General features: G+C 39.6%; 2 protein-coding genes across 2 annotated transcripts; both read right to left on the reverse strand.

Annotated features, from left to right (window-relative positions):
- Nucleotides 1-3,845: 3,845 nt before the first annotated feature.
- lgals3b (lectin, galactoside binding soluble 3b) lies at nucleotides 3,846-11,779 on the reverse strand. Its single transcript, XM_015350690.2, has 6 exons — nucleotides 11,622-11,779; nucleotides 9,131-9,185; nucleotides 8,313-8,753; nucleotides 7,580-7,668; nucleotides 5,773-5,944; nucleotides 3,846-4,243 (listed from the first exon to the last, which is right to left on the reverse strand). The coding sequence occupies exons 2-6, from the start codon at nucleotides 9,146-9,148 to the stop codon at nucleotides 4,085-4,087; spliced, it is 879 nt and encodes a 292-aa protein (XP_015206176.2). The 5' UTR covers nucleotides 9,149-9,185; nucleotides 11,622-11,779; the 3' UTR covers nucleotides 3,846-4,084.
- Nucleotides 11,780-14,608: 2,829 nt separating this feature from the next.
- lgals3a (lectin, galactoside binding soluble 3a) lies at nucleotides 14,609-25,263 on the reverse strand. The gene is made up of 6 exons (XM_069193246.1): nucleotides 25,142-25,263; nucleotides 23,465-23,482; nucleotides 22,303-23,103; nucleotides 18,784-18,872; nucleotides 17,157-17,313; nucleotides 14,609-16,096 (listed from the first exon to the last, which is right to left on the reverse strand). Exons 2-6 carry the CDS (start codon nucleotides 23,477-23,479, stop codon nucleotides 15,941-15,943), a joined length of 1,218 nt encoding a protein of 405 aa, XP_069049347.1. The 5' UTR covers nucleotides 23,480-23,482; nucleotides 25,142-25,263; the 3' UTR covers nucleotides 14,609-15,940.
- Nucleotides 25,264-26,469: the final 1,206 nt, after the last annotated feature.

The raw sequence follows: 26,469 nt of genomic DNA on the forward strand, positions 1-26,469 counted from the left end.
TTGGTAGATTACCATGCAGCACGCACACGTCTCTACCTCTTTAAATTACCTAGAATGGCTTTGTTGCCTACAGCTGGTACATTATGGTAGTTTAAAAACGAAAATTAAAAACACCGTAACTCTACCTAGTAGGTGTAACTTCAGCTGAGACTACCTGGTGACACGCCAAAAAATAGGAAAACACTCTGCGACCTCACGGCGTAGCCGGAAGCGAATAGGGCAGAGGTTGTTAGGACACAGAACACAGAGAAAATGCTCCAATAAAAGTCAATGTTCTCAGCTGAGAACTTAATGCTGTTCAGCTTTAAACCTAGATTAAAAAAAAAAACTTCATGCAGCACTGATTCTCCCATTACGCGTAGATATCCTATTGTGTAGAGAAATGGGACGTTTCTATACAATACGTTTCTGGTTTATTCTCTTAAGGGTTGTTGTGTATTCATGCAGCACAATTCGATACAGTGCATCGATACAGAGAATTTAGTGAGGAATTCTCCCCAGTGTGTTATATGTGCTGTGTATCATCGATTGTACTGTCTTTAAAGCAGAAGTCTTGAGTCAGAATTTCTCTCTGGGAGCGGTCAGTACTTCTTACTTCTAACTAGGATTTATGGAGCAAGCAATATGGATATACATGTAACTGACAGATCAGATAAGACGGAGCCAGGCATTCAATTTTAACAAATGAACCTCAAAATCAACATAAGAAGAAACAAGGAGCAAAATGAACAGCTGTTCAAGAAATGGAAAACATGTTCTGTATCCTGAGTCCTAACTCAAACATATTTGTTTCTGCTCTTTTTTTTGTAGCCGCAGGAGTTGTGAGATTGGAGATCTACAGTAGGAACGACCAGAAGTGAAATATTTCAGCATCCAAGCATTACAAACACCTCTGATACAGTGGTCTGTCTCATTTCAATTCAGGATAAAACCTTCTTGTTTCTAATGACCATCTTAAAGACAAGTTCAGTTTGTTAAGTATTTTGTTAATACGTTGTATTCAATGCTGAGTACTGTCTGTGGAGCATAAAGTTATTCATATAATTGTTCCTGGCCCTATTTTCTTACGGCTGTAGTCCCTGTTTGGTATTATGACTAGGGAATAGGCAGTATTGTGACATTGTAACATTGTAACATTATGTATGTAGGCAGTATTAGTTCTAAGCGGAGAAGTGACTAGTCTGAGACTCGTTTTAATCATTTGCGTGCACTGGTTATTGTACAGTGCTGCCTAAATAATTGATCCCTATGGTCTTTGGTTTCTCTGCAGACTATGGTCCACACTTTCCATCATTAAAAATACATTGCTAATCTGCCCCTACATTTCTTTGCAGAGTATCTTATTGGATGAAAACAATTCACCACCCTGAAAGCCTGTTTTTTTCACATGGGGAAGGGGAATGTGATCTTACTGTTTTTTTTTTAGTTTGAGTCCTCCTTTGTTATTTTGCAGGGGAATGTTTAACAGGTTGAGCTGAATTGCCTTGAAGTGAGTAGTTTTTTTCTCAGCTGTTCTCAAGATAAGAACTGCTAAGTCTCAACCACTTACTGTAAGTTTCTTATCTTTTGCTATGTTTATCAATGAGAGAAACATCACATTTTGCTCCATTACTCAAAGCTTTTCTAACCTGAATTTAGTCTAGGGAATGTTTTTTCCTCTGACCAAACCAGTGAAGAATTTACAGTACTGTAGGTTCTCTGTTTTGTTTTACTGTGGGACATCAGTCATTTCAAATAAGGCAACTTATTTGATCGTTGTCGACGTCAAAACATGTTACAACTAAATAGTTGACTAAAAACAAAAACTTTGACAACATTTTGGAAATAGTTTTTGTTGAGTAATGATAATGTTGTAACAGGCTTGGCAGAGGCTATTGATGGATTGTTTTCTTCTGTATTGTGTTTGACTAGATTGTGATTAGTATGGTTTTGGCAGAACTAGATAGTTTACAGATGTTGCTTATGCTTCATTTCATCATGCAAAGCCCTGTGCTATACAGGTTCATACACAGGTGGATGTATTGGTCCATACAGCGGTTCATACACAGGTTTACATAGGTCCAACAAAGGTCCATACACTGTTCCATACACAGGCACATACTGTACGCTGGTCCATACGCAGGTCCGTATAAGGTCCATACACTGTATAGTTCCCATACACAGGTCTATATGCAAGGCACTGCTTAATATTACAGCAACTGAAGATAAATCTGATGTTCATAGTCAATACCCACAGCATTCAAGACCCCACAGCCTCTCTGTTAATGTTTCTCTTTCACTTGCCAATACGTTGCTCTTGAGTAGGGAAGCATAGTTCAGGTGTGCAAGCCTATAGGCGGAGAATCTTCTGACAAGTAAAGGTGTTCAGGGCTTGAATAAGAACATAACAACAGTGTGTAACGAGAGGAGGCCATTCAGCCCATCTTGGCCATCTGTAAAGAAACAAAAATAATACGTGAAAGTTAGTTTGAGGAAAAGGGAGAACAACAACAAACAAAAAAACACATTGACCATTTTCTGTCATTCCAAAAAATCTTTCTATATGTTTCACCCGATTAGTAAACCACAAGTGACTGTGGAGGAGTAGGGTGTGAGGACTAAGCACAGGCTGTCAGAATCTTATCACGAGCTGATGTTAATAACAGTGAAAAAAGGACTTCATTTTCACTCCAGAGCGCTAGATTTTGTCTTTCTTTATGTCACCTGTGTGTCAGCAATCTGTGGGTTGTTGAAGCCTTGAACACAATTATGCACACAACCCCCTCCTAGTGTCACCACATGATCAGCAGCAGTCCCCCCCCAATTAAAAAAAACAGCCCAACATCCCCCAGCACAGAACCCAAGAACTCAAGATTTTCTCAGGTTATACCGATGCCAAATAAAATTACAGTAACCATGCTTTTGTTGCATTATCCAGGGGAAACTAGTTTATTGAGAGAATAAAAATCATCATTTTAGCTAACCAAGAATTGTTTAAAACTTTAGTCATTTGTAATTTTAAGGTACACCAGTAATCTTCAGATTGATTAGCTTCTGTAATAGTAATCAAACACTAGGGGCAAATACCCTGCCCTCAAATGAACCTTCCTATTGAATGTTCTTTTTCTAATCAAATAGAAAGACTGTTTCTTATACACTCTGCAAAATGTGATGCACTCAGTTTTAGAGGATGACTTTCACACTTGAATGACAGCTGTTTTGCTCTTTAGAATATTGTTCTGTAGATGAAAGTGTGACCCAATTATGAAAACATTTTCAAATCCTTATTGAGAGAATAAAAAGAATAAAAACATACATCATTTTAGCTAACCAAGAATTGTTTTAAGGGAGCAAAAACTTTAGTCATTTGTAATTTTAAGGTACACCAGTAATCTTCAGATTGATTAGCTTCTGTAGTAGTAATCAAACACTAGGGGCAAATACCCTGCCCTCAAATGAACCTTCCTATTGAATGTTCTTTTTCTAATCAAGTAGAAAGACTGTTTCTTATACACTCTGCAAAATGTGATGCACTCAGTTTTAGAGGATGACTTTCACTCTTGAATGACAGCTGTTTTGCTCTTTAGAATATTGTTCTGTAGATTAAAGTGTGACCCAATTATGAAAACGTTTTCAAATCCTAAAAAGAACTAAATGTAGACGAGACTAAATTATTCCAATTAAAAATGTTTAAAAATGAGGCGACTATTAACACATCTGCCTTTTATAAACTTTTCCTTGGAGCTCAGTACAAAAACATCTGTAAATGAAGAAATAACTAGATAATGGCAGGTCAAAAAAATGTATAAAATTGTTTATCATGGACTGTGCTTACTGAAGGACAAAGGAGTCTCAAAGGTCAAAGGGGGTATTAAACAGTTAAATTTATTTGAGAAAACAGTTGTGCATGGATAATGCTCAAATTCATGTGGAGATTTTTACTGCAACATTTAACAAGACAAAAAACAAAATGGAGCTGTTAATGTTGCTTAAAGCAGCAACATAAATTTACACACCCTGTAAAAATTAGGAGGAACCATTTTAATTATTTACTTATTTTCAGTTTAGAAACTCCCAAGCAACAATGTGATGCCCTACAGGGACATCAAGTCAGGGTGTCCACAGTCACCGAGGTCAAGGTGAGATCATTGTAGATGACCAGTTTGTTGATCTTGTGAAGGTCTCGTATGCGATACTTGAACTCCAGAACGTGAGCCTTGTTGACCGCTATCTTGAATTCGTCTGTGGTGCAGAGGATCTTCATCTGATTCAGGAAGATGACAAACATAAGAAAGGACACTTATTTGAATGCAAAGTCTCTTCTTGGGAGCCTGCGCGTTCATCATTGCTGTTGTCTTCTTGATGGAATAATATACTTGTGCTAATTCTAATAAACATCTTCCAATAACAGAAGGATACTCTGTTAGCTAAACAGTTCTACCATATACATTGACTTGCAAAGGTATGCACTCCCTCCCAATGATGTCTCATTTTGTTATCATGTTGCCACCACCATGATTGACAATAAGGATGACCAGGAATTGACTAGACAATGCTGTGTTACACAGAACTTGCAACAGATATGTTACTTTTCATGTGGATAAGAATGTTCCAATTTTTTCTAACTACAAATGCTTTTGCTCCATGCTTGCTTGGCTGTAAAGTCTGTGTAGGATTTGAGATGTTTTGTTAATAATGGTTTCTCTCTTGCCCCTCTGCCATACAGGTGAGCTTTAAAGCAGGAATGTTTCCTGGACAGCTCCATTTGAAGGGACGTCCCAGAATCTGCCCAGGAAGTTACTGAGTTGTTTTATACACCTTCATTTCTTAAATTACATTTAAAACCAAGAACAGAATGTATTTTTTCCATCCAAAGGATTGTGGGAGTACAGCCATGTGGTTGAAGATGATATTCTGGTTTCTTTCTAGAAAGAGCTGCTTATGACACTTGGATCAAATTAACTACTAATTACTCAATGAGACAGATGGATTGAATGGCCTCTGATTTGCAACATTTCTTATGTTCTAATTTTCCATGTTCTCAAAGATCCTTGCTCTTCATGGTTGAATCTTTGCAATGTCGGATTCATGGGTTAAAAAACACTGCTTGATTAAAAAACTTTACAGAGATATATATATATATTCTCAAATTACATGAATCAATATTATTGCACAAAGATATAGACCACTGAACTGTGTGACTTCTCAAAGTAATTTTGTGCTCCTGAAGTAGGTTTGCTATAGCACAGGGGTTGAACACTTATGCAAATCACCTTTCAATATTTTAGTTTTTGATGTTTCTCTGCAGTGTTTCATCAATTTTCTTTTTTACATTTAAAGAATTTACAAATTTGTTCGTTCACTGGAGTTCAGAGTTAGCATTCGGGTGTGCTTAGACATATTCACTTTAAATGGGCCTGTTACTGTGCAACAGCATGGGTCATCATGGGTTCTCCCTATACTCCAAAAACATACTGGTGGATTAACTGACTTCTACTGGCCCTAGTGTGAGTGTGTGCATGTCTGTGTCTGTGTGCCCTGCAGTGGGTTGGCATCCCATCCAGGGTGTATCCCGCCTCGTTCCAGAATAGGCTCCAGCTCCCCCTTGACCTAGAACTGGAAGAAGCGGTTAGAAAATGGATGGATTTTTGGATGGATGGATGGGGCACCATGGGAAGGGGGCGAATACTTCTGCAAGGCACTGTAGGTAGTATCCTCTTCTGGGCAGGCACAGCAGTTCTGTCCATAGGTCCTATCTGGGTTCACGCTACTGCCCTGTTTAAAGTCACTCACCTCAAAAGACTTTCCCTCCACAAAGGGGTAGTTTCCTCGAATATCCCTCTCCTCGTGGCCCCACCGGTCGCCAATCAGAGAGTTCCTCACTATCACCTTCTTCCCATGGTCGTTGAAGCGCGGGTTGATGTGAAGGGCGATGTCTTTGTCTCTGTGGAAGTCTAAGGTAATCCTACAGGGGCAAACAGTGAACAGTCCTTACATGAAGACTTTACAGACCCCAACTCTTTCTCAATATGACCTCCCCACAAATAATTTTTTTCTTCATTTCTGAAATTTCTGGCCACCTCTTAAAAAATGGTAGTTTGTTTCTCTTCTCCTTGAAAATTAATCAAAATCAACAATTATCCAGCCAATTTGATAACATAAGAACACCTCTGCTTTCTGAGAAAAACATCTTGCTGGTTCTCCAATTTTTCTCATTACAAAAGCTTCGTCCATCTTGTATTGCAAAAATCTTTGTGAAATATTAATCCAGCATGTTTACTATATCTTTATCATATTCTATTATTAACTGCCTATTACCTCACAACTATATACAACTTCCTTTTATATACACTTTCTGTTGTACAAAAAAGCTTTGTAATATTTTTGGCCACCATCTTCCTTGTTGGAATTCTAACTTCCTTTTTCAAATGTACCTTTAGCCCATTTCCCCATCTTTGAATCTTGGTCCCTTTTATAAAGTCTGTAGATCACAAACTTCCCTTCCAAGATTTTTCTTAACAACTCTATTTAAATATATAGGCCATATTTTCTCAGGCTTGGACTTTTTTTAGGAATTAACTCCTTGGAGCCTTGAACATGTCTTTGATCTTTAACTGTCCTTCTCCTGGACTCCCTATTCATCATTTGCATGACTTGCCTCGATCTTTGTCTGCTTTTATAAAATTACATGCCCTGATCTTTAATTCAGGTTTTAGATATTTAATGTAATCATCAAAAGATATCATATTATCATGACAATTTCCCAAGTATTCCCAATATCATCCAGGTGGATGCTGCACATTGGTGGTGGTGGAGAGGAGTCCCCATTACCTGTAAGGTGCTTTGAGTGCAGTGTCCAGAAAAGCGCTATATAAGTGTAAGGAATTATTATTAATTATTATTATTTCTATTCTGTCTTTCAATCTTGAAAAGATCATCTTTACAATCGATTCCTAAAAAGGAATCACTAACTATGTCAATCATGTCAGATTCAGATTCTGTATCCGCCATCACAATATTCAAGTTTATGCGTGGCACATTGAAATCTGCCAGTAGTATAACATCAGTTTAGCAGCTTACCTTCTTGATGGCATATTTCATTAAGCTTTCGTGCCCATGTACTCATTGAGTGATCTGCAGCTACACCTAGTGGTAAGTCTTTTCAATATCTATTCTCAAGCCACCCACATCTTCTACTCTGCTTCTTGTGCCAAAACAAAAACAACTCGTGTCCATTACTTGATTTTCCCATTAACACAGCTGCCTTGTGTTCTTGCATTTTATTCCTTAAGCTTCTAGCACAAGGGCTTTTCTCATCCCACCCGAGTTGGCCTGTTGTGAGCTCTCTGCCCCCCAGTCTGCTAGTTTAAATATTTCTCAACTCTAATAATACGCTTATTCTCATATTACCACAGAACGTTGGTGTCCCTCTGGTTCAAGTTCAATTAAACCTGCTTTCACATGTCCTGTTTGTTCCAGAAGGAATCAATTTGACTAAGCTTTGTTTTGGAAATAGTGACTCAACTGAAAGCAAAGAACAGCGACAGCAATGCAATACCACCGCTATCATGGTTACGAAAAGGCTGACATCGGTACCCACATTTTAGGGTTAGGCTTGATCTCCCCAGTGATGGTTATCAACATCTTGTCGTAGATTCCTCTGGGCAGTTCCAGGGTATACGGCACAGACTGAGACAGTGAGAGGGTGACACAAGAACATTTAAACATCCTGGAACCCACACAAGTAGCACTTAGTGCTTGGGTTGGTTTCAAACTGTTAACCAGTGTGTTAACATATCATTAAGCAGCAAACATGGATCTATTAGTCACACTTTAGTATTACACTACAGCTTTTACAACAAAATCTATAACCTATATATCTCATATGATTTCAAAATGACTACGTTTATAGGTACTGCTTATCAAACACTTTTCTGAATGAATGTTGAATTTTAATAACGCATTTTGTTCTGTAATAAAACAGTGAAGATGCCCTTTTGAAGTTCTCCGCTCTAGCTGTTCCCATTTGATTTCACCTGTAGACTGTCTGCTTTGTGCCACTTTAATCAGTGTCCCCTACTCACTTCCTGTCTGGAAGGCTTTCAGAAAATGAGCCGACGTGAGTGATCCTTAAAATGAACTTAAGTGTAAGTGTTTCAGAGGTGGATCTAATTAAAGTTTTACTTAATCAAATATTCAGGTAAATGAAGGTATCTACTGAGTGATTAGGAACTAAAAAGGAAGGAAAACTGAAAAAAGATAAACTGGTCCTGGAGTTGGATTACTCCCCCTACTGTCCCCCACTATGTTAGTGAATCACTGCAATCCCTTACCAAGGGCCCACTCACAGGGGCAGCGGGCGCCCCTGACCATGGCTGTTCTCCAGGGTTCCCAGGTGGTGTGGGCTGAGGAGGCTGTCCTGGCCAACCTTGCTGGCCAGGCTGCCCAGGCCACGCTGGCTGACCAGGCCAGGCTGGTTGATTAGGTTGACCAGGTTGCCCGGGCCAGCCTGGCTGATTGGGCTGACTGGGCCAGCCTGGCTGATTGGGTTGACCAGGTTGCCCGGGCCAGGCTGGTTGACCGGGTTGCCCAGTCCAGGCTGGTTGACCGGGTTGCCCGGGCCAGGCTGGTTGACCGGGTTGCCCGGGCCAGGCTGGTTGACCGGGTTGCCCAGGCCAAGCAGGCTGCCCCCCACTGCCACTCTGCTGGCCTGGCCAGGGGCTGTTCTGTGCTTGCCCAGCACTTGGTTGATCCCCACCCAGAGCATCTGTGAGCTGTCACGTTAAAAGAGAAAGAAAATCATTTCCTCATACCACCAGCCACCCCCCCCCCCCCCCAGCTCAACTACAACCAAATAAAATAATTGGTTTATACTGACTGGTTCATGCAATCCATTATCAACTCCATTATCAACTAATAACTCCATTATCAGCACTCCATTATCAACTAATAACTTTCAAATCTCCTCTTTCATTTCCAGATGGCTGTCTTTCAGCTGTAACATGCCTCCCCCAGGAACTTGTCTCTCGCGTTTCTGATCCACTTTTTTTACTTACTTCCTACCCAGTTGCATCGCTTTTCTCTTTTATTTTTCCCTGCAGTGGCTATATTTAGACCAAATACGATAAAAAAAACCAAAAGGGTAACTTACTGAAAGTCCATCGCTCATTTTGTCAGCAAATGAAGACCGTGTGTTCTTAACAACTCTGTTAAAGATAACAGGAACCTATGAAGCACCTCAGCTATTCAGCTGGAGTATTACAATCATGCAATAAATAAATACTAACTGAGAGCTCGGGTAGAAGACACTAAGGGTAACAAGGTTAGGCACAGGGCTCTGACTGCGGACAGTTTCACTAACGAGGCCACTCAGGATTATGACCATAAGTGAAAGATGTATGTTATAAATGGGGTAGGTTAATGTTTTATTTGATATTATCAGCATCTTCATCTCACTCTCCACGATGCAGCAAGCTTTTATATAAGTTTATCATGGACACCACAGTGTATGTTAATTGTAAGAAAAGTCTACATAAATCTGGTGGATTACAGTATTCCTAAATTCAGTGCCGCATAAATGTGAATTTTTATTAGTGAAGTCACGCATGCAGGATTTCTTAGAGAAATTCCCCATATTTATTTGGCAGGTTTGAATGCAGTGACCCCTCCCTGTCAGACTCCACAGTAAAGAATCCTGCACTTTTAGGAACCCCCGGACTATAAACATGAGAGGTCCTAGTCCTCCACACTACCATGTGGTGAAGATGGAGCTATTTTGTTTTGTTATTTTAAGCTATAGTGTCTCAGCTACACTAGGCCTCCTCAAGGGTTCCAAGGGAATTACTGCTAATACTGGGCACAACCTTTTGCCAGCCCCTCATTGATCATGCTGCTTAATGAATCAAATTTAAAGTTTGTGGCAAGTAGCTAGCAATTGATTTAGATTGAGCAATGTAGCCTGGAGGACAGGCTCTCCAAGAACAGGTTCTCCACCTCTGACATACAGAGCCTAAGTTTACATTGTGGAAGAACTTCATTTCTAACCTGTTTTTTTGCCCACAGTATGCAATACTGACTGCAGTTTGTTTTTCACTCTGTATCCAGCAGAGGGCTCAATCTTATATACTGACTGTAATTCAACAATGCAACAAAATGCCAAAACCCATTATGAATTCTTACAAAATTAAAAAATACAGGGTTCACAAATGGCTTGCACATTCATTTTCATGTTTTCAAGCAGACATATGGAGTTTTCATCAAGCTTATAGAGTATTTTCTTAAAAGAAGGTAGCCACCTAACAACTTCAGCACCTTTGGGCATACTGATAATAAATGCCCTCCCCTGTCATCCATTTCATAATGGGCTGTTAATAATTGATAATACAGCTTTCAAATGCAGCATCAGACAAGCCCCATTTTGTACTGTGATATCCCTTTTGTAGAAGTGGAAGGTCTATAAAAGTTTGTGCTAATTATCATTTCTGGTTATGACATACATATTCACAGAAGGAGTAAATGAAATGAAATGCTATTTTGCAGCTGATTAATCCACATACTGGATCAACCATTTCCTACATCACTTAAACAGGGGGTGTCCAAACCACAGTCGCAATGTTCTTGGGCATATTACAGTCTGAGCCTCTGAAGCCGCAGGAATAGGACAGGTGACAGAAGCACCAATGTGGAGTTGCATCCGCACATTCTGAAGGAGAATGTCAGACCATCCACTTGTCAGCTAAAAGTGGGTTTTATAGCAAGACAATGTTCCTAAACATACAAGTAGATCTTCAACTGAATGGCTAACAAAGAAGAGGTTTTGCAATTTGGAGTGGCTAAGTCCAGACTTAAACCCCATTGAACTGCCCTGGCACGACCTGAAGTGAGCTTTCTTCTGTTCGTGGAAAATTCCTAAAACCTGAAGTGGGAGATTGATGAACAGTTACAGAAAAACGTCTAGCTGAAACCTTCGCTGCTGAAGGATTTGCCACCCATTACTGAATCTAAGAGTTCACAGACTTGTCACACAAACAGACATACTGTTGGACCATTTTGTTAATTAAATAATCTAAATAGAACTCATGTCTCTGCATTACATGTTTAATCAGGTTATCCTCATTTTTCTTAAGACCTTCATGAGGATCTAATAACATCTTAAGCCAAAAATACAGTGAGAGTACCGCTCAACTGAACTACACACAAACATTTTCTCAGTACTGTATGCAAATATGAAAATTAAAATATTGTACTCTTCAGTAACATTTTCTTTAGACCACTAAATACATCATTCCACCAGCAGCTGAAATATAGGGAAAATATGCTGTACGCCAATGACAATGTAATGCGTATCTTCGTCTTGAGTTTTGTCTCTTGTGTTGAAATCGGTCTTTAAGATAAGCTTTTTACTTGAATAATATAAAGATAAAGGGTTTCCAGCAAAATGGTACATATAAAATATGTACTATCACTCTTGTAAATGATTTAAGCTGGAGGCTTATTTTCAAAACAGTTTCAATCCTCCCGCTTCTGTATTAAAAGACGTCGTTATCCTCTGAAATACTGCAGTTTTTTTTTCAGTTCTGCATCCAGAGTACTCGGATGAAACAAGCTGTCTAGAGATAGACGAGAATAATAGTTGGTTTTACCTGCGTGTTGATGCTGAAAGTTGTCTCCAGTACAGGTAAAAAGCAAAGACGAGCACTCACGCAGAAGTGTTAAGCGGTTCACAGCCTGCAGTTCACATACGAGACCACACCTCGACTCGAATGTCAGGTTCTTAAATGACCACACCCATTAAGAGAAATATTGTGATAAACAGGCAGGGGGGCTGTTTTTCGAAGCAGTTTGAACTGCTTTGGCGGACTTAATTAATCCAGTCACTGACATCAGACTTGCTTTGGTCTCAGCTGTCGGGCTAAATAAAATCGCCAGGTTCAAACACCCAATCTACCCGCGAGTTAAATCCCCACTTCAGAAAGCAGGAGCGGTCGAGCATCGAATCATTCACCCTCACCAGCAAAACCACGTTCGTCTTATTCCTGACACCAGGAGTTCCAGCTCCTTGTGGAAAACTATAAGGAGATAAAATCTGTTCTAATGGCAATAGCGTAGCCGCTGTATAAACCAGAGAATACCCCTGCAATCACTGATAAGTGGAATGCGTATTATGTTTACTATATTATGTAATATAATGAAATATATCAAGATGTGATAAAACTATTAAATGTGCGCTAGCACACATGTATTGTCATGGGTTAACTTACATTATTATGGCAATGAAGTGGAGCTCTTACTTAAGCCTTGATGTAGTTGTACAATATTGTTTTTATGCAGCAGTAATTTATGCATGTACAGTAGCTGTACCAAAATGGGAGGAGCTGGCAGTAGGTCAAGACAAAATATAAGAATATCGTCCGCAATTGTATTTGCACACTGTAGTGCACCCCTCTGGATGAAAATGTTCCCTAACTTTACCCAACAACATGGAGTGTGAGCAAAGGAAAACTGGACGAGGAGGAGAAGGAATCAACATCAACACAATAAAGAATGGAATCCTTTATTTGGTCATTGTCTCTTTTCTTTTCTCAATTATTGATGTGAATCAGCTAGTATAGGTGAGCCCCCCAAGTTTGTAGAAACTCTCAAGCCAGGCATAAATGTGACCTAATGGAATAAAAACATAACCCAAATACCATTAGATAAAAGTATATCACCAGTTATCTACAATGATGTTCAGCTATGGTGTCTCTCTCAGCCATACCACCTGGCTGATCCATACGAATGAGAGGGGAAAGGTATGGGAGGTGGCAATGTACTGGTGCAGAGCAGATTCCACAATGATGTCACGTGGATTTATTCAGTACTACTTAACCCAAAGACATGCACTACTCAGCCTAACAAAGAATTTAAGTGAAAAGGAGCCTTAAAATACTTCATGGAAAACCATGAAACTTTATATTTTATAAGTAAACATTTAGCTCTTTTTAAAGAAAACACTCAAAAAAGGTACAGAAATGAGTATACGGTGCCCTTCATGAAACAAATGCATCGTACTATATTCAACAGGCTCGTTCATATCTGTCCATTCAAAGATGTAGTCAAAAAGGACTCTAAATGTTCCAGGATAGGATGTGTTTATCACCTATCCGTGAGCAATTAATACCAACATCGGACTCGAGTATGAACAACAAAAATATTTTGTTTTATTTATTATTTTCGTTTTATATCTTTAAAGAAGAAATGCATGGGTGAACTGAATCACCCTCCGATCAGGATGGTCTGCTTTTGTTGTTTATCCTTGGTGATGTCTGAAACCTAATCTTATGGTGTGGTTTGGTTTTCCCTTGTAACATTCTTTGAAGGACAAGAGTCAAATCTGCACAGGACGCACCCTGTCTGTCACACCCACAGAGCAGAACTCACAAGTAAAACACTGGCCATTGAGAAACAGTGCAAAGTGTAAGATCTTCCAGCATTATAAACTTTCCCACATGTAGAGTGCAATTAAGATTTGGTGTTGCCAAGATCAAGACTGTATGGAACTAGGATTGTGTTTATGCCTTCATTCAGTGAACCTCCTCCAGTATATTGTATGAGAGTGAGAAAATACCTGAGGATTACCGGAGGATTGATGGCTGTCAGACAATACTCAAGTTTCTGCTTCTGTAAACTAACAATGCTGTACCTGCAGTCATTCCTGTTGCTTTGGAAACTAGGGAGGGGTCAGGAGACAGTCAGACAGTCAGAGGTATGATTTACTTCTGTATTCTAGGGAGAAGCATAGGCACACACCCACAAAACAATGGAAGAAAAGCTAGCTTATACTAGGTGTTTGACTCCATCTACATTAAAAACAGATTTGATAAAAATATTTTTTTTTACCCACAAGCTCTCATTTTAAATTGAACATAAATAAGGAAATCATAGACTATGGTACGATTTCATTCTGCCACAATAGGAACTCTTTTCAGTTCTTTTTCAGCACTAGTTCCTGTAAAATGTCCCAACAGTGAGGGAAGGGTATGCTTTTTAACTTGGATAAAGAATTGATTTGTAAAGTGTCAGATACATATGTAAAATTAGATTAATCTAAGGTCAAATGCCATCATTACTTTTGCACTCAATTGTAATGGCTATGGGTCATATTTAGTTACACAATCACACAGAGCCGCAACTGCAGTCATGAGACTGTTGCTCATGAAAAAAAGCACGTCTAAACTTGATGACTGTAGAGACTGTCTTTGCTATACCATTGCCATGGAAACCACTGACAGAGCACGAGCTTCAGCATAACTGCCATTACCGAAATGCCTAACCCTCCCCACCCTCTGCCATGTGGAAAAGTCAACTCAGCACACACTGAGGCACTCTGTACTCGGGGCTCTGTCCACTAAACTGCCAGGGCAATAAACAAGACTCCTGTCTGAATAACCATGGAACATCTCACAGAAACAGGCCCATTACAATCAACGGGACACTTGCAGATTTAAGCTACCAGCTGACAAGTATGTCTGTTTTCAGGCAAACACAAAACATTCATTTTCTCTATGTGGAGCACTGTAGGACAGCAGCTCACAGTTTTTCTAAAGAACACGTGCAGAAAACAAAAATTAAACAGTCAACAGGAGGAACATTTAAGCTTTAGATAATGCAAAACATTTTATTTTTTCATATTGTGATTATTACAAACTCAAATAACAATCAAGTTCTGAAGTAATATGGTCAGAGAAAACAGATTACTTTTATATAGAAATCACAATATAGTTCCCGTCTTGAAGCACTATATAAAATAGCCATTGTGCTAGTGTGGATGACTTCTGAAGATACACAGGAATGTTCTCCATTTTGAAATAAATTACTACCTTTGGTACTTAAATCTAATGTCCTACTGTATAAAATCAGAAAATGATTTTTTAAATTATTCATTTAGCAATTGTTTGGCAGTTGTGCTTTCCCTAAAGTGTTCTGTCTGGCACACTTGTTCATTGTACTACTGTAGTTGTGCAACACAAGTGTGATATTTTTGGTGGTCAGGGAGTATTTTCATTCTCCCCAATAAAATATAAAGTTCATCTCAAAGCCACAAACCCAAAAAAACTAGAGTGGATATTTGCTAGACTAGCACATGACAATGGCTTTGACATTTCTGTCTTTGCTGTGCTTTAAAAGATTGATTTCAAAAAGTGGATTCTTGCTTTTGGACAAATCTTGTTTTTAAGCTCTTCTCCAATTGAATGGCTTGACTAGATGCAGTTTTCCTCTAATTTAAATCCACCATACTGACAACTGATGACATTCTGTTTTAGATAAATATTGAGGGCAACAGCTCAGCTTAAATGTTACAGACATGATTTTAAAGGTAAATGCAGGTCAACATAAAAGCTGAGAAACTACAGTTTAATCAGAAAAATAGAAAATTACATTTTCTGATCTAAACCTGATCTAAACAGAGACAGAAACAGGGCTGTTTTAAAATTAAAAACCCTTCACATGCATTTCTTTACCAGTTTATGTATAAAAGTAACAGTAGACATGCATCAGAATAAAAAAATGTTCCTATAGTATGTTTGAAAAGACTTACAACATTTTCTATAAAAGAGAAGAAGCAGAACTTTTCCTGGAATACCGTAAAGATTGCAGCCTGCATCCATTCAATTATATTTATGTGCCTTAATCATTAATGATGTACATACATTATACATAGAATTTGTTTTATTTATGCACCTTCTCCTACGTTTTGTGTGTTGTAGTGCTGCAGCCTGTAGTGCAATGTTCTTGGACATTACAGCATGCAGATGGATAATAATTGTCCTATACTTTCAAATACTAACATTAATCAGACCCAGTCGAGACCCATAATATTTAAACGTATCACTGCAATGTCCTAGAGTACACTCCAGGTAGCTCTAGTACTTTGGCTAGTGCTGCAGTAAGACCTGCTGGATGCCGTGAAGGCCTCTGGGTGTTAGACCATGCTGGGAGTTACACTGAACAGAGTCACGTCCCCCTGGACTCGCAGAAGGGTCACGTCCTTCAGTGGCTGCACACGGTGCCTGAACTCCAGCAGATGAGCTCCGTCCACTGCGACTTTATACACCTCCTCCTCGCACAGGACTTTAATCTGAAAGGAGCAAGAAAGGGTGGTTAAACCACTGTTTACGGTTGTTAAGGTACTGTAACATGTTGCAAAGGTAACAAGCAGAGGTTGACCCCACACTGAAAAGTAAAATGAGAGATCACTACATATTCCAAAACAAGCACCCTTGCGATCTCACATTTGAAGAGGCGCCACAACTGAAACACAATTTCTTCCACTCTGTGTGAAATTAACCTCTACTTGTTCCTTTGCAGCTCACAGCTCACATGCTAGCAATCATCCTGAAATGCTTTTTTCCCCCCATTACTTCTTAAGATATTAGCACTTTTCACAACCTCAGTTCAGCATCAAAGGGATTTTGCTTTATTTTCTTGTTTTATTATTTTACAGAGTCTGTGAGAAGGAAGTTCTTCATCACAATTCCTCTACACTGCAGTTATGTTCCATAGTAGGCAGTACCCAGGCTTCAATTCATGTATTCTGTATAATAATTATTTTCTGTATAAGAGCAAACATCTGATTGAACCGCACTCACACATACTGTATATCACAGGATACAAGACCACCACTATTTGACCTTATCTTTTAATTACTGAGGAATAGGAAGTAATTAATTGTGTAAGACAGGACATATAAAGGGGAGTGTAGCTGCTAATTATATGGAGTTAAATAATATAAAATATCTGAAGTTTTACAAAGTGTCATTATCACACCCAGTGTGTTTTTAAAGATCCTATTTACTGCAGCTGTAACTGTGAAGAGACTGGAGAAGAATAACAAAATTCTAAGTATTTTCCTGTAGTGCAGGAATGCCTCTATATTCCAAAAACTGAAATGATAACATATAGAGGATACAGTTATTCCTTAAACGGACTGATCATTGTCAAATATGTAATTTGACTCTCATTGCATGGCATTGTTCCTTAAAGAAAATGGATAAAATAACTGAAGTGTCCTGTTAGTCTGTTGAGAAATGTTAAAAGAGAACAGAAGCCATTCCTTCCCCATTATTAACACAGGCAGAGTTGTTGAGTTGGTTATTTAATATAATTATAACTATAATATTCAGCTGTTACCCTCTTACCTCGAAACGCTTCCCCTGCTCAAAGGGAAACCCTCCCTGTCTCTCTTCAGGGCCCCAGCCCCCGTTTAAAAACGAGTTGCGGACCACCGTGTTCTCAGTGAACCGAGGGTTGAAGTGAAAGGCCACATCCGAGCCACGTACAAAATCAAAGTGAAACCTGAAATACAACCAGGACATCCCTGAATCTGTGAGGGAAACGGAAACAGTACTGACAACGGGCCTCACCCTTGCTGTGAACAGACTTTCGTTCTACTCATCCTCGAGATTTCACACCTGTATCGGTCGTCTATTGTTCCACTTCCTGCTGCGTTTCTATTTTACTATCAGCGGTTACAGCAAACGAGAGAATCAGGGACGATCATCAAGCGACTGAAGGAAAACGTCCAGCCCCAAGCAAAAGCTGATGGCAGGAAGAGCGAAGATCTAAGATGTACCAAATACGTAAGATAAGAGTGAACATCCTGGAGAATTGGAGGAAGAAGAGCTTGTGTTGAAGAGGGCAGGCAAGCATAAAATGAACTATGTAGGAAGAAGTGGAAATGATGGTCAAGACTTTAAAAAGCAACAAGATCACTGGTTTTGACAGGAATTCCAGTTGTGAATATTTATGCAGCAGTTACGCAGAATATACAACGAAATATGGAAGAGTGGAAAAAGGCCCAATTCCTGGTGTCCATCCATTGTCACAATGTTTCCAAAGACAGGAAACCCAAAGGACTGTGCAGTTGGATGCCATATCTCTTGTGAGAGGGTAAAAGATAGAACACAAAGTTCAGTGAAGAAGGATAAAATACCTTAGGTTTACCAACTAGATAGACCCTAGCTGTAACAGATGAGGAAAGAAGCAGTTGAGAGACAGTAGTGAGAAGGACTATAGACTGTATAAATAAGGATAAATGGAAAGAAATAGGAATATGTAGAAATCGTGCTGACACGTAAGAAGTTAGAATGTGAGGAACAGTTTCTTATATTTTGGAAGTTTAATAACAGGAGACAGTAAATACAAGTACAGTGAACAACAGGAGCAGCATTACGGACATCTGGTAGACTAAAGGAGATCTGGGAGAATGGCAACCTAACTTCCTGTTTCCTTGATTTGGACCTTGAAGAAAAAAGCAAGGGGAAGGATGAATGTATTTCTAGAAGAGCTACAGGAAGATTTTAAAAAGCAACTGGTAGCAAAATATAAGAGAGGATGGTTTTGGAATCTATCAGAAAATAATGAAGAAGGGTCTCACAGGCCTGGTCACTCTTGGGTGCATTCTAGGGATGATTGTTTGATTGAGTTACAGCTGGATTTTAAAGTCAAAATGCACAATCAAAGAGCAATGCTTGTATAGACAGCGCACCTATGTGTTCTGAAACATTAAGCATTTAAATGTGCGTTTCACCTTACAGGAAGTCTCTTTACCGGTGCATAAAAAACAGCTAACCTTCACAAGTGTCAAATAACAAGCAAAAATAGAAAAATACAGATGGGTCACTCTTTTAAACTATCGCTGCTTCGTCAGGCTCTGGATCATTTATGTGAGGTTTGGGGCTGGGCAGAAGAGTCTAGAGTGCTTTCAGAGGATCAAGAACATGTCCCAAGTCCTTTAATAATGAGAGAGAAGCCTGTTGGTGTTACCTCTCCGAGTTCTTTGTAGGTTCTCCTACGATGGTGATCATCAGGCGTGGCAACACCCCTGCCTGTAAGGGCAGCTCATAGGGAACAGTCTGAAATAAGAAGGACACTTTTAAATACACGATTTCTTACTGAAATCGTCCTTCAGAAGCAATAAAACTAAGAATTCCTGCTGCCTTTTTACTGTGTGCAATGAGGAATTCCTATTATTGCTGTTTTTGTTGAGTGAGTTTAGGAAGAACTTAAATAAGAACCAATGTTTTATATACAGCAAGATGTTATGTCCATTTCCATGAAGCACTCAAACATCTGAAAAACAATAGTGGCCGGCTAGTCTGAAGATCCAGCTTTAGCAAGAATTTTACTGAAAAACAGCATAGAATGTCAATAACCTGCTGGTGCTGTTGTTAAGCAACACAAAGGGCAGTACTTATGGAAGTGGGAGTGACTGCATGTTTTCCATCACAAATCTTATATATACACCTAGAAAGGCAAACAAATGGTATAGAAACTTTAAAGAAGAATGTATGGCAGTTGGTATAAAATGGTTATAGGTGTTTAGTTAATGCTGCACCTACAGTAAATACAGCAAAATGACCGTTCCCTCGCATGTTTACAATACGTTGAACTTCTGTAAATTTGAATAAAACTTAGTGGAGATTTTGTTCATTCCAACAGGGTAAAAACTGCTTTCTCCACGGAAGTCTTTGATGGTGTCAGAAAAGCACTACTTATGGATGAATTTGTAAGATCTGAGCTGTTTAACTTAAATACACTGCCATGATAAAACAGAAAAGGCAGTTGAGGAAAGAATCAAGAACACATTTCCATAAGGATACAGGCAAGTATGATCACATCCGCACTGTTGTGTACATATGAAGATGATGTTCAGAAGTCCAGCCTGTAAAGCAGTCTAGAACTGCATCTATTGAGAACTTTTATATATAATTCTCCCAAAGCTCTAAATTTAATCAAAATTAAGACCTCTTACCAATCACAAACTAAAAGCTCTATACCCAGTGGCAGCTTTTTGTTGTCCAAGGGCTTCTGGATGCTAAACAACAGTAACTACTATCAAACACTGGGCGTGTTGTTCACATTGCTGAGGGTTTCAAATGTAAGGTTTAATCCAGGCCTACGTACAGTACTGCAGTTATAAACAGGCTCCTATAATATCCTACTATTTTAAAGTCTGGCATGTTTAGGACAAGCTTAGAGGAACAATCTTATGAAGCCATGGGTTAGTTGGCTGTACCGTATTGATGGCAAAAAATACTTTTCTGTTCTCCTTCTTCCAAAGAAGTCATCCAAGGTTGGATGACATGAGGCTAGAAAAAGCCTCTTCTGAAGACCCCTTAATGTAAAAAACATTCCAGCAGCTAGGAACCACTCCCAAAATATTTCAGCTTGACAACACATTTCATTCAGGTATGAGTTCACAAAATAAAAATATTTTAAAATGTATTGAATCCTTTTATCTTTTCAGATATTCTGTACACTTTAGCAGATTAGAATTTGCTGACCAGCCCGTGTGAACACTGCACACTTTTAAAAGACAGCATTACATTCCTGAAGACGGTAAAAAATTCTTGTCTTTTTGTTTGAAAAATACTTGTGGTTCCTTGAAATTGCCTGAAGGAAAAAAGCCATATCTAACAAATGAATGTCACTCGTATTCTTGTAGAGAGAAAGAAACATTGTGGAGGAAAGTTTAAAATCTGCCGAGGCCTAAAAACGTCTGCAGACATCTAATGTCACTTAAAGTTTGCCATCACTATGAATCAAAACCTGAAAACACAAGGCTGCACTTTTTTCTCTTAGGCCTCTCTCATTTCTGTGTATTATCCTAAACCACAAGTACAACACTTTGCATATTATCCTCCATAAGGTTACAGGCCTTGCAAATCATGTGCTCAAAAGTTAAAAACCTACAGCATTTTAAAAAATTGTTGTCCATTCCATAACCAATATATACCTGGACACAGATTGAATTCTTTGCAGTTAGACAAAAATCATGTATAAAAATAGAGCGACAGGATCACAGGCATGGCAGCTGCTCAAAGATAATGTAGTTTTAATTAATTTTCATGGAGATATTTGTTTATATAAATGAAGGACAATCATTATTAAGCTCACGGTGTTTCGCTGTTGAGGAATGGTCTCACTCTATGAACTCGGTGGCTGTACAATTTTGCAAAGCAGGAACCAATTGGTGGAATTATATGACACTTTAATCACACACATGCAAGAAAATCCACTGCTGACAGCTAATACACAAATTCTTGACATGTTCTATTAAGAGTTTGCTTGGTTTTATTAAACAAGTCCACACAAAAGACAAGCAAAAATACTGATTTATGTACAGCATTTTACCCATGATACTGTATATGGTAATTACAAGCAAATGCACTGTATATTACTCAAGGAAAAAAACCCTTATTTCCAGCAGGCATCGCTGTCTGCAAGTTGCCACACTTCAACATCATCAGCAGGCCAAACCCATCAGTGAAAAGAGACAAAGTTGTCCAAGCTGAACTTCAGAAAGGAAAAAAAAGAAGGCAGTAGAACTGTGATGTCTTCATCCGTTAAATTGTAGGAGAAATCACTGCGATCAAATGTATGGTGGGTTATATCTGGGCTGAAAGAAAAGAATACATTATTTTGAATCCCTGAGAATCTCTTTAAGTTACGATACACGCCTCCACCTCTGCAACTGTTCATACACCAGAGAAGCCTGCAGAACTGCCACCAGACCAAAGGGAACATTAAACCTGTGCACCAGATTCATTCCCACACCACAGAACACCAGGCAGAAACTTGCTACACACTGCACACTGCCCTTACAGGTACCAGTTTCCTATAGGGTAACCTACAACATAAGAGACAGAACAAACGTTCTCCTCTACAGAATAGGAATATGTTTGTCTTATAACAGAACAGAATGAGCTTGTCCACTTTACCAACAACATGTTAAAGCATTCTGCTTACTTTGACCACTGCCAATATTAAGGTTGATCTTCAACATGTTCTTTTTCTATATTTTGACCTGTGTTTGAACATTTCCTACCCTGCGTGTACACATTTCCTTCTGTTCTACTGTTCAGAACACTGTACACGGTACAATGCAGAGATGGAAGTACTATAGAGGTATTTGCAAAATGCCTCAGAACCACATTCCCTGAGTTTTGGTGAAAAGGGAAGGACAGCAGCAGAGCTGTATAATAAGTACATTTTGGTCAAATCTTCAGGTCATGATCTATAATGACACAAGAATAATGTAAGGTGATACATAATTTGTTATTCCTTTCTGCTATAATTTTCCACTGCAAAACTGGCCACCCAGTTGGTTTCTCTGTGGTTGCTTAGCCACTGATATGCCTCCACTACGTCACACCTCACGGGAACCAGCAGGACTGCGGCCATCGCTCCCCGCTCCCTGCCAGGCAATGGGCCGAGAGCACAGTACAGTACTTCCACCTCTGCGCGAAGGGTGTAGAAGTGACTTTAGAGGTCCTCACTCACCAGGGCTCCCCCAGGAGCAGGGGGTCCACCGAAGGAAGGGGTGGGAAAGGGGTTCCAGGGCCCAGCAGATCCTGGGGGGCCTGCGGGGCCCGGCTGACCTGGGAAGGTCCCCGAGCTGGGGGGGCCCCAGGTACCAGAAGGAAGTGGAGGATACGCGGCCCCAGGGAAGCCAGGGTAGGCACCAGAGCCAGGAGCAGGGGGGAAGGTTCCAGGGGCACTGGGTCCATAGGGCCCTGCTGCAGGAGGTCCACCAGGGTAGGGCATGTGAGGCGCGGGGTAGGGCCCTGGAGCTGCTCCCGGCCCCGAGGGATATGGTCCAGGGGCACCAGGACCAGCTGGATAGGGTCCTGGGCCACCTCCAGGAAACTGTCCTGGAGCTCCTCCTGCAGGGTACTGTCCTGGGACCCCAGGGCCCGATGGGTACTGTCCTGGGGCCCCAGGGCCCGATGGGTACTGTCCTGGGGCCCCAGGGCCCGATGGGTACTGTCCTGGGGCCCCAGGGCCCGATGGGTACTGTCCTGGGGCCCCAGGGCCTGCGGAATATGGTGCTTGACCAGAGGGAACTCCAGGATACTGCCCTGGTGCTCCAGGACCTGAGGGGTACTGTCCAGGAGTTGGCCCTGGAGCACCAGGGAAATGGCCAGGTGCACTTGGGCCTGAAGGATACTGGCCTGGGGGAGCAGAGGGCCCGGAAGGCCACCCTGGATTGGCAGGAGCAGCGGTGCTGGCCGGGTCAGCAGGTTTGGTGTTGCTCACTTTGGCTGCTTTGCCGGGAAGATCCCCCTGTAAAGCATCTGCTAGCTGCACAGAGAGGAAGCAGAAATGACAGTGTTACACGTACAGGGCTGGACCATGATCTTACTGAGGCAGGGATGAAGTCCGAGAACTGACTCACCACAACCCATTAAAACGCTACATGCTTCACGTCCATTTTATTTATGAAAAAACTTTCATTTAAAAATTCAGTAGACTCACACAAGGGTAACATACTCATAAACATTTTAACTTGACAATTCATACAGGTGTCCATCTTTGGTGCTTAAATATCCATTTCCTCCTATGGCCCTTTTTTTTGTTCAGGTAAAAGAGTAAGTACTCAAAATACGAGACAAAACTCAAGCAGCAGGCCATTAGCCTCAAGGTTGAACATACAAGAACTCACCGAGAAGTCATCCATTTCCTGCAAAGCAAGCAAAAACAGGGGGAAGATTATCATTTTGTCTTATTCTCAACAAAATGAGCAAAGCAACCAATAGTTTCTTTTATATCAATTTCTTTACATATATTTATTTTATTCGATTATATATAATGGAGAGTTCCTGCATTTTTATATTTCTATATTGAAAGAAATATCAAGTTCTCTCAAAAATCCCTTTGAAACTCACTATTCATCACTATAATACATATGTGCATTCAATCGGGAAATAAGCGTCCATATATCAAAACAGAGGGCAAAGAGAAGTGCTCAAAGACTTCGTTGAATGGCAGTTTTCTGGTATGAAATGAGTTCCAAACAATCTTGACTTTTCTGGGCCAAATCACATCTGACCCTTTTTGTGAGCAATGCAGGTCAGTCTGATTGGAATAAAATGTGAACTTCAAAGTTTGACTGCCACACAAATAGTGACGACTGTAAGACATGATCGCTGTGTGTTTGGCATACTCGGGTGGACCTTAAAGTTGTTAACTATTTTTATGTTTACATGGAAACCTCAGAAGAGTTTCTGCGAACAGAGATACACAACGCTAGTCCTCCAGGGTAGGTTTTCTATGGCTCTTTTAATCTTCAAGAGCTAAAGTCCACGAAAAACTGTCATTTTGTCCCAGTTGAAGCAGAGTTAATATGGATTAAGTCATTAAGAGCAAAGGTGAAACCGCCCTCCAGTTCTGGAGTTGTGCGCCGTTTCCGAGAAGCTGTGAGTAACGCAGAGTGAAATTTTAAAAAGACGAACCAAACGCACTTCAAAACTAAAGACGTGCCAAAACAAACGTAACAGTGCATCTAATGTCGCTAACAAAATAAACATCAGGATTAAAAGGAAAGTTTACTAAATCTCTGCATCCCTGCAGTGTGAACACATGCAAACTGAGTCCCCCCGAAACAAGGAAGTCGAAGCACGAAAATGTTCTGCGCTCCACTCTTACACAAACTCGGTTATATATGAACAACAAACATTGATGCAATAGACAGGTTTCATACCAAACGAACAAATCAAGTTCTTTAGAAACGAACACGCTGCTTAAAAAAAGAAAGCTGTGGTTTTTAAAATATTTTTAATAGCAAAATTTAAAAGGCCTATCTCACCCACTCCCATTAAAACATAGCCAGGTGACACATTATAAAGAAATAACTAAATATTATAACTAAAATAATAAACAATATAACTAAATATTCAGTTAGCCTTTCAATGACGTGCTGCCCGTCTGCATTTTCCCCAAACAGCAAAATACTGCTATACTGACTGAAAAAGCTGAATTCAGCTTTTGAAATGTAAGCGCAGCCGCGATCGTTAAAACTCCCACTTAAGTATTTTTTGTATAAAAAGAAAAAACAAACAAACGGGGTTTGGGATTCTTTTTCACTTCGGTGATTAGGGTCAACCATTCAAAAAAATAATTTTAATCATCGGCTTTCTGAGAAAACGCAAACTCAAGAATCTGCGATTTAAAAAATGGGTCACTTCGCTGTACCCCGTCCAGTAAACTTATTCTGTATATATGGTTTGGATGAAGTCTTTCTAATCGGTTCGTGAACCGTCCGTAGCTCTAAACATTCAGATTCAAAACAAGCTAATTTCATAGGAGAACATGCACAAAATTGCCGTTATTAACAACTTACCTAGATAATAAATGGCTTTTAAGAGGACAGATGCACTAAATCCAACCAGCAACGCAACAGAAAGTAAAGGAACTACTCAACAGCAGCAGGAAGTGCGGTTTCTGCGCCACTGCGGAAGGTAGCTGAGGGGCTGGGACAAGTGCTGCTTAACTGGCAGATGGAAAGTACTCTCATGGCATATATTGCATCAGGTCGTTTGTAGTTTGTATTAGTTATACAGCAAAACACGCTTTTCCCTTCATGTCTACGCATACCCCTGGAAATTATTGTTAAGACAAAGAAAAGCGAATTACTGGTACTGTATATGATTCCAGGTCGCAGTACTGCACTATCTTATCTGCCCTATTAAAAAAAGGCAAAAAGACAACCTATATTATTGAGTTGTTTTTATTTTGTAGTAAAATTGAGGGTCCTTTTGCAACTAAAAGCAGAAATAATGCGGTATAAACAGTTTTAAATAATCTGAAACCAGAACATTATTGCATGTTCTTTAGATCAACAGAAATGGGAATAATAATTGGTCATACAGTTATAATTTACTAATAAGTGCCATAGGACTGTCATTAAACAATTTAAATCACAGTATGTAATAGAAAACACCAAATAGCTCTCAGTAATAAAAAAATTACAATACAATTAACATCATATTATTGTTCATGGTACTGATAATGGTGAAGACATTATTTTATATTCAGACGTCTTTAATGATAATTTGATCATTAGTGCAACATACTGTATACCATAGGCCTGCCATACAAATTAGGACAAATGAACAGTTTCATGGAATAAAGAGGGTCTTGTTTTATGAACTGGTATATTTTGCTTTATTTAGCAGTTAAAGTCTGATTGACAGTTTTACATTCAACACGGAACAAGTCAACAAGAAAATATATCATGAACTAGCTATATTCATGTTTACATCCTCCAGAATATTAGCTAATGCTCCCAGAAGAGTTAGTGATAATGATTATTGTAGCTTTACTGTTGAAAAAAGTTCAACATTACAAATAACTACCAGAAGAAAATTGTTATGGAAGTAAATATGAAACTTTTGGATGGTCAGGGTTTGCAGGATGAATCTACATAAAGACCTGCATTAAATGAGTACTCAGATTCAGATTACAACCCAGTAATTACAACAGCAGCATAAAGTTTTTATTTTGTATCAGAGTAAGTTGTATTTAATTAAGAAATCCAAAGCTATAACAAGGTTTTCAGTACAGTCATCAGGAAGGTCACAGACCTACCTTTTTTGGCAACTTGCAGCTGATTTAGGCAAGGTAGCCTAAATTTGCAAAGCTAACCCATAGAGTTCAAACATTCCTCAC

Source organism: Lepisosteus oculatus, chromosome 8, assembly GCF_040954835.1.
Source record: "Lepisosteus oculatus isolate fLepOcu1 chromosome 8, fLepOcu1.hap2, whole genome shotgun sequence".
NCBI lineage: Eukaryota > Metazoa > Chordata > Actinopteri > Semionotiformes > Lepisosteidae > Lepisosteus > Lepisosteus oculatus.

Excerpts from the sequence above, each read along its gene's own strand:
- lgals3b (XM_015350690.2), bottom strand. Across the intron at positions 7,669-8,312 it reads CCCCTGTGAGTGGGCCCTTG|TCTGTGCCGTATACCCTGGA; the intron begins GTAAGGGATTGC and ends TCACTGTCTCAG. Across the intron at positions 4,244-5,772 it reads TGGAGGGAAAGTCTTTTGAG|ATGAAGATCCTCTGCACCAC; the intron begins GTGAGTGACTTT and ends TTCCTGAATCAG.
- lgals3a (XM_069193246.1), bottom strand. Across the intron at positions 17,314-18,783 it reads CCTACAAAGAACTCGGAGAG|GTTTCACTTTGATTTTGTAC; the intron begins GTAACACCAACA and ends GTTGTATTTCAG. Across the intron at positions 16,097-17,156 it reads AGCAGGGGAAGCGTTTCGAG|ATTAAAGTCCTGTGCGAGGA; the intron begins GTAAGAGGGTAA and ends TGCTCCTTTCAG.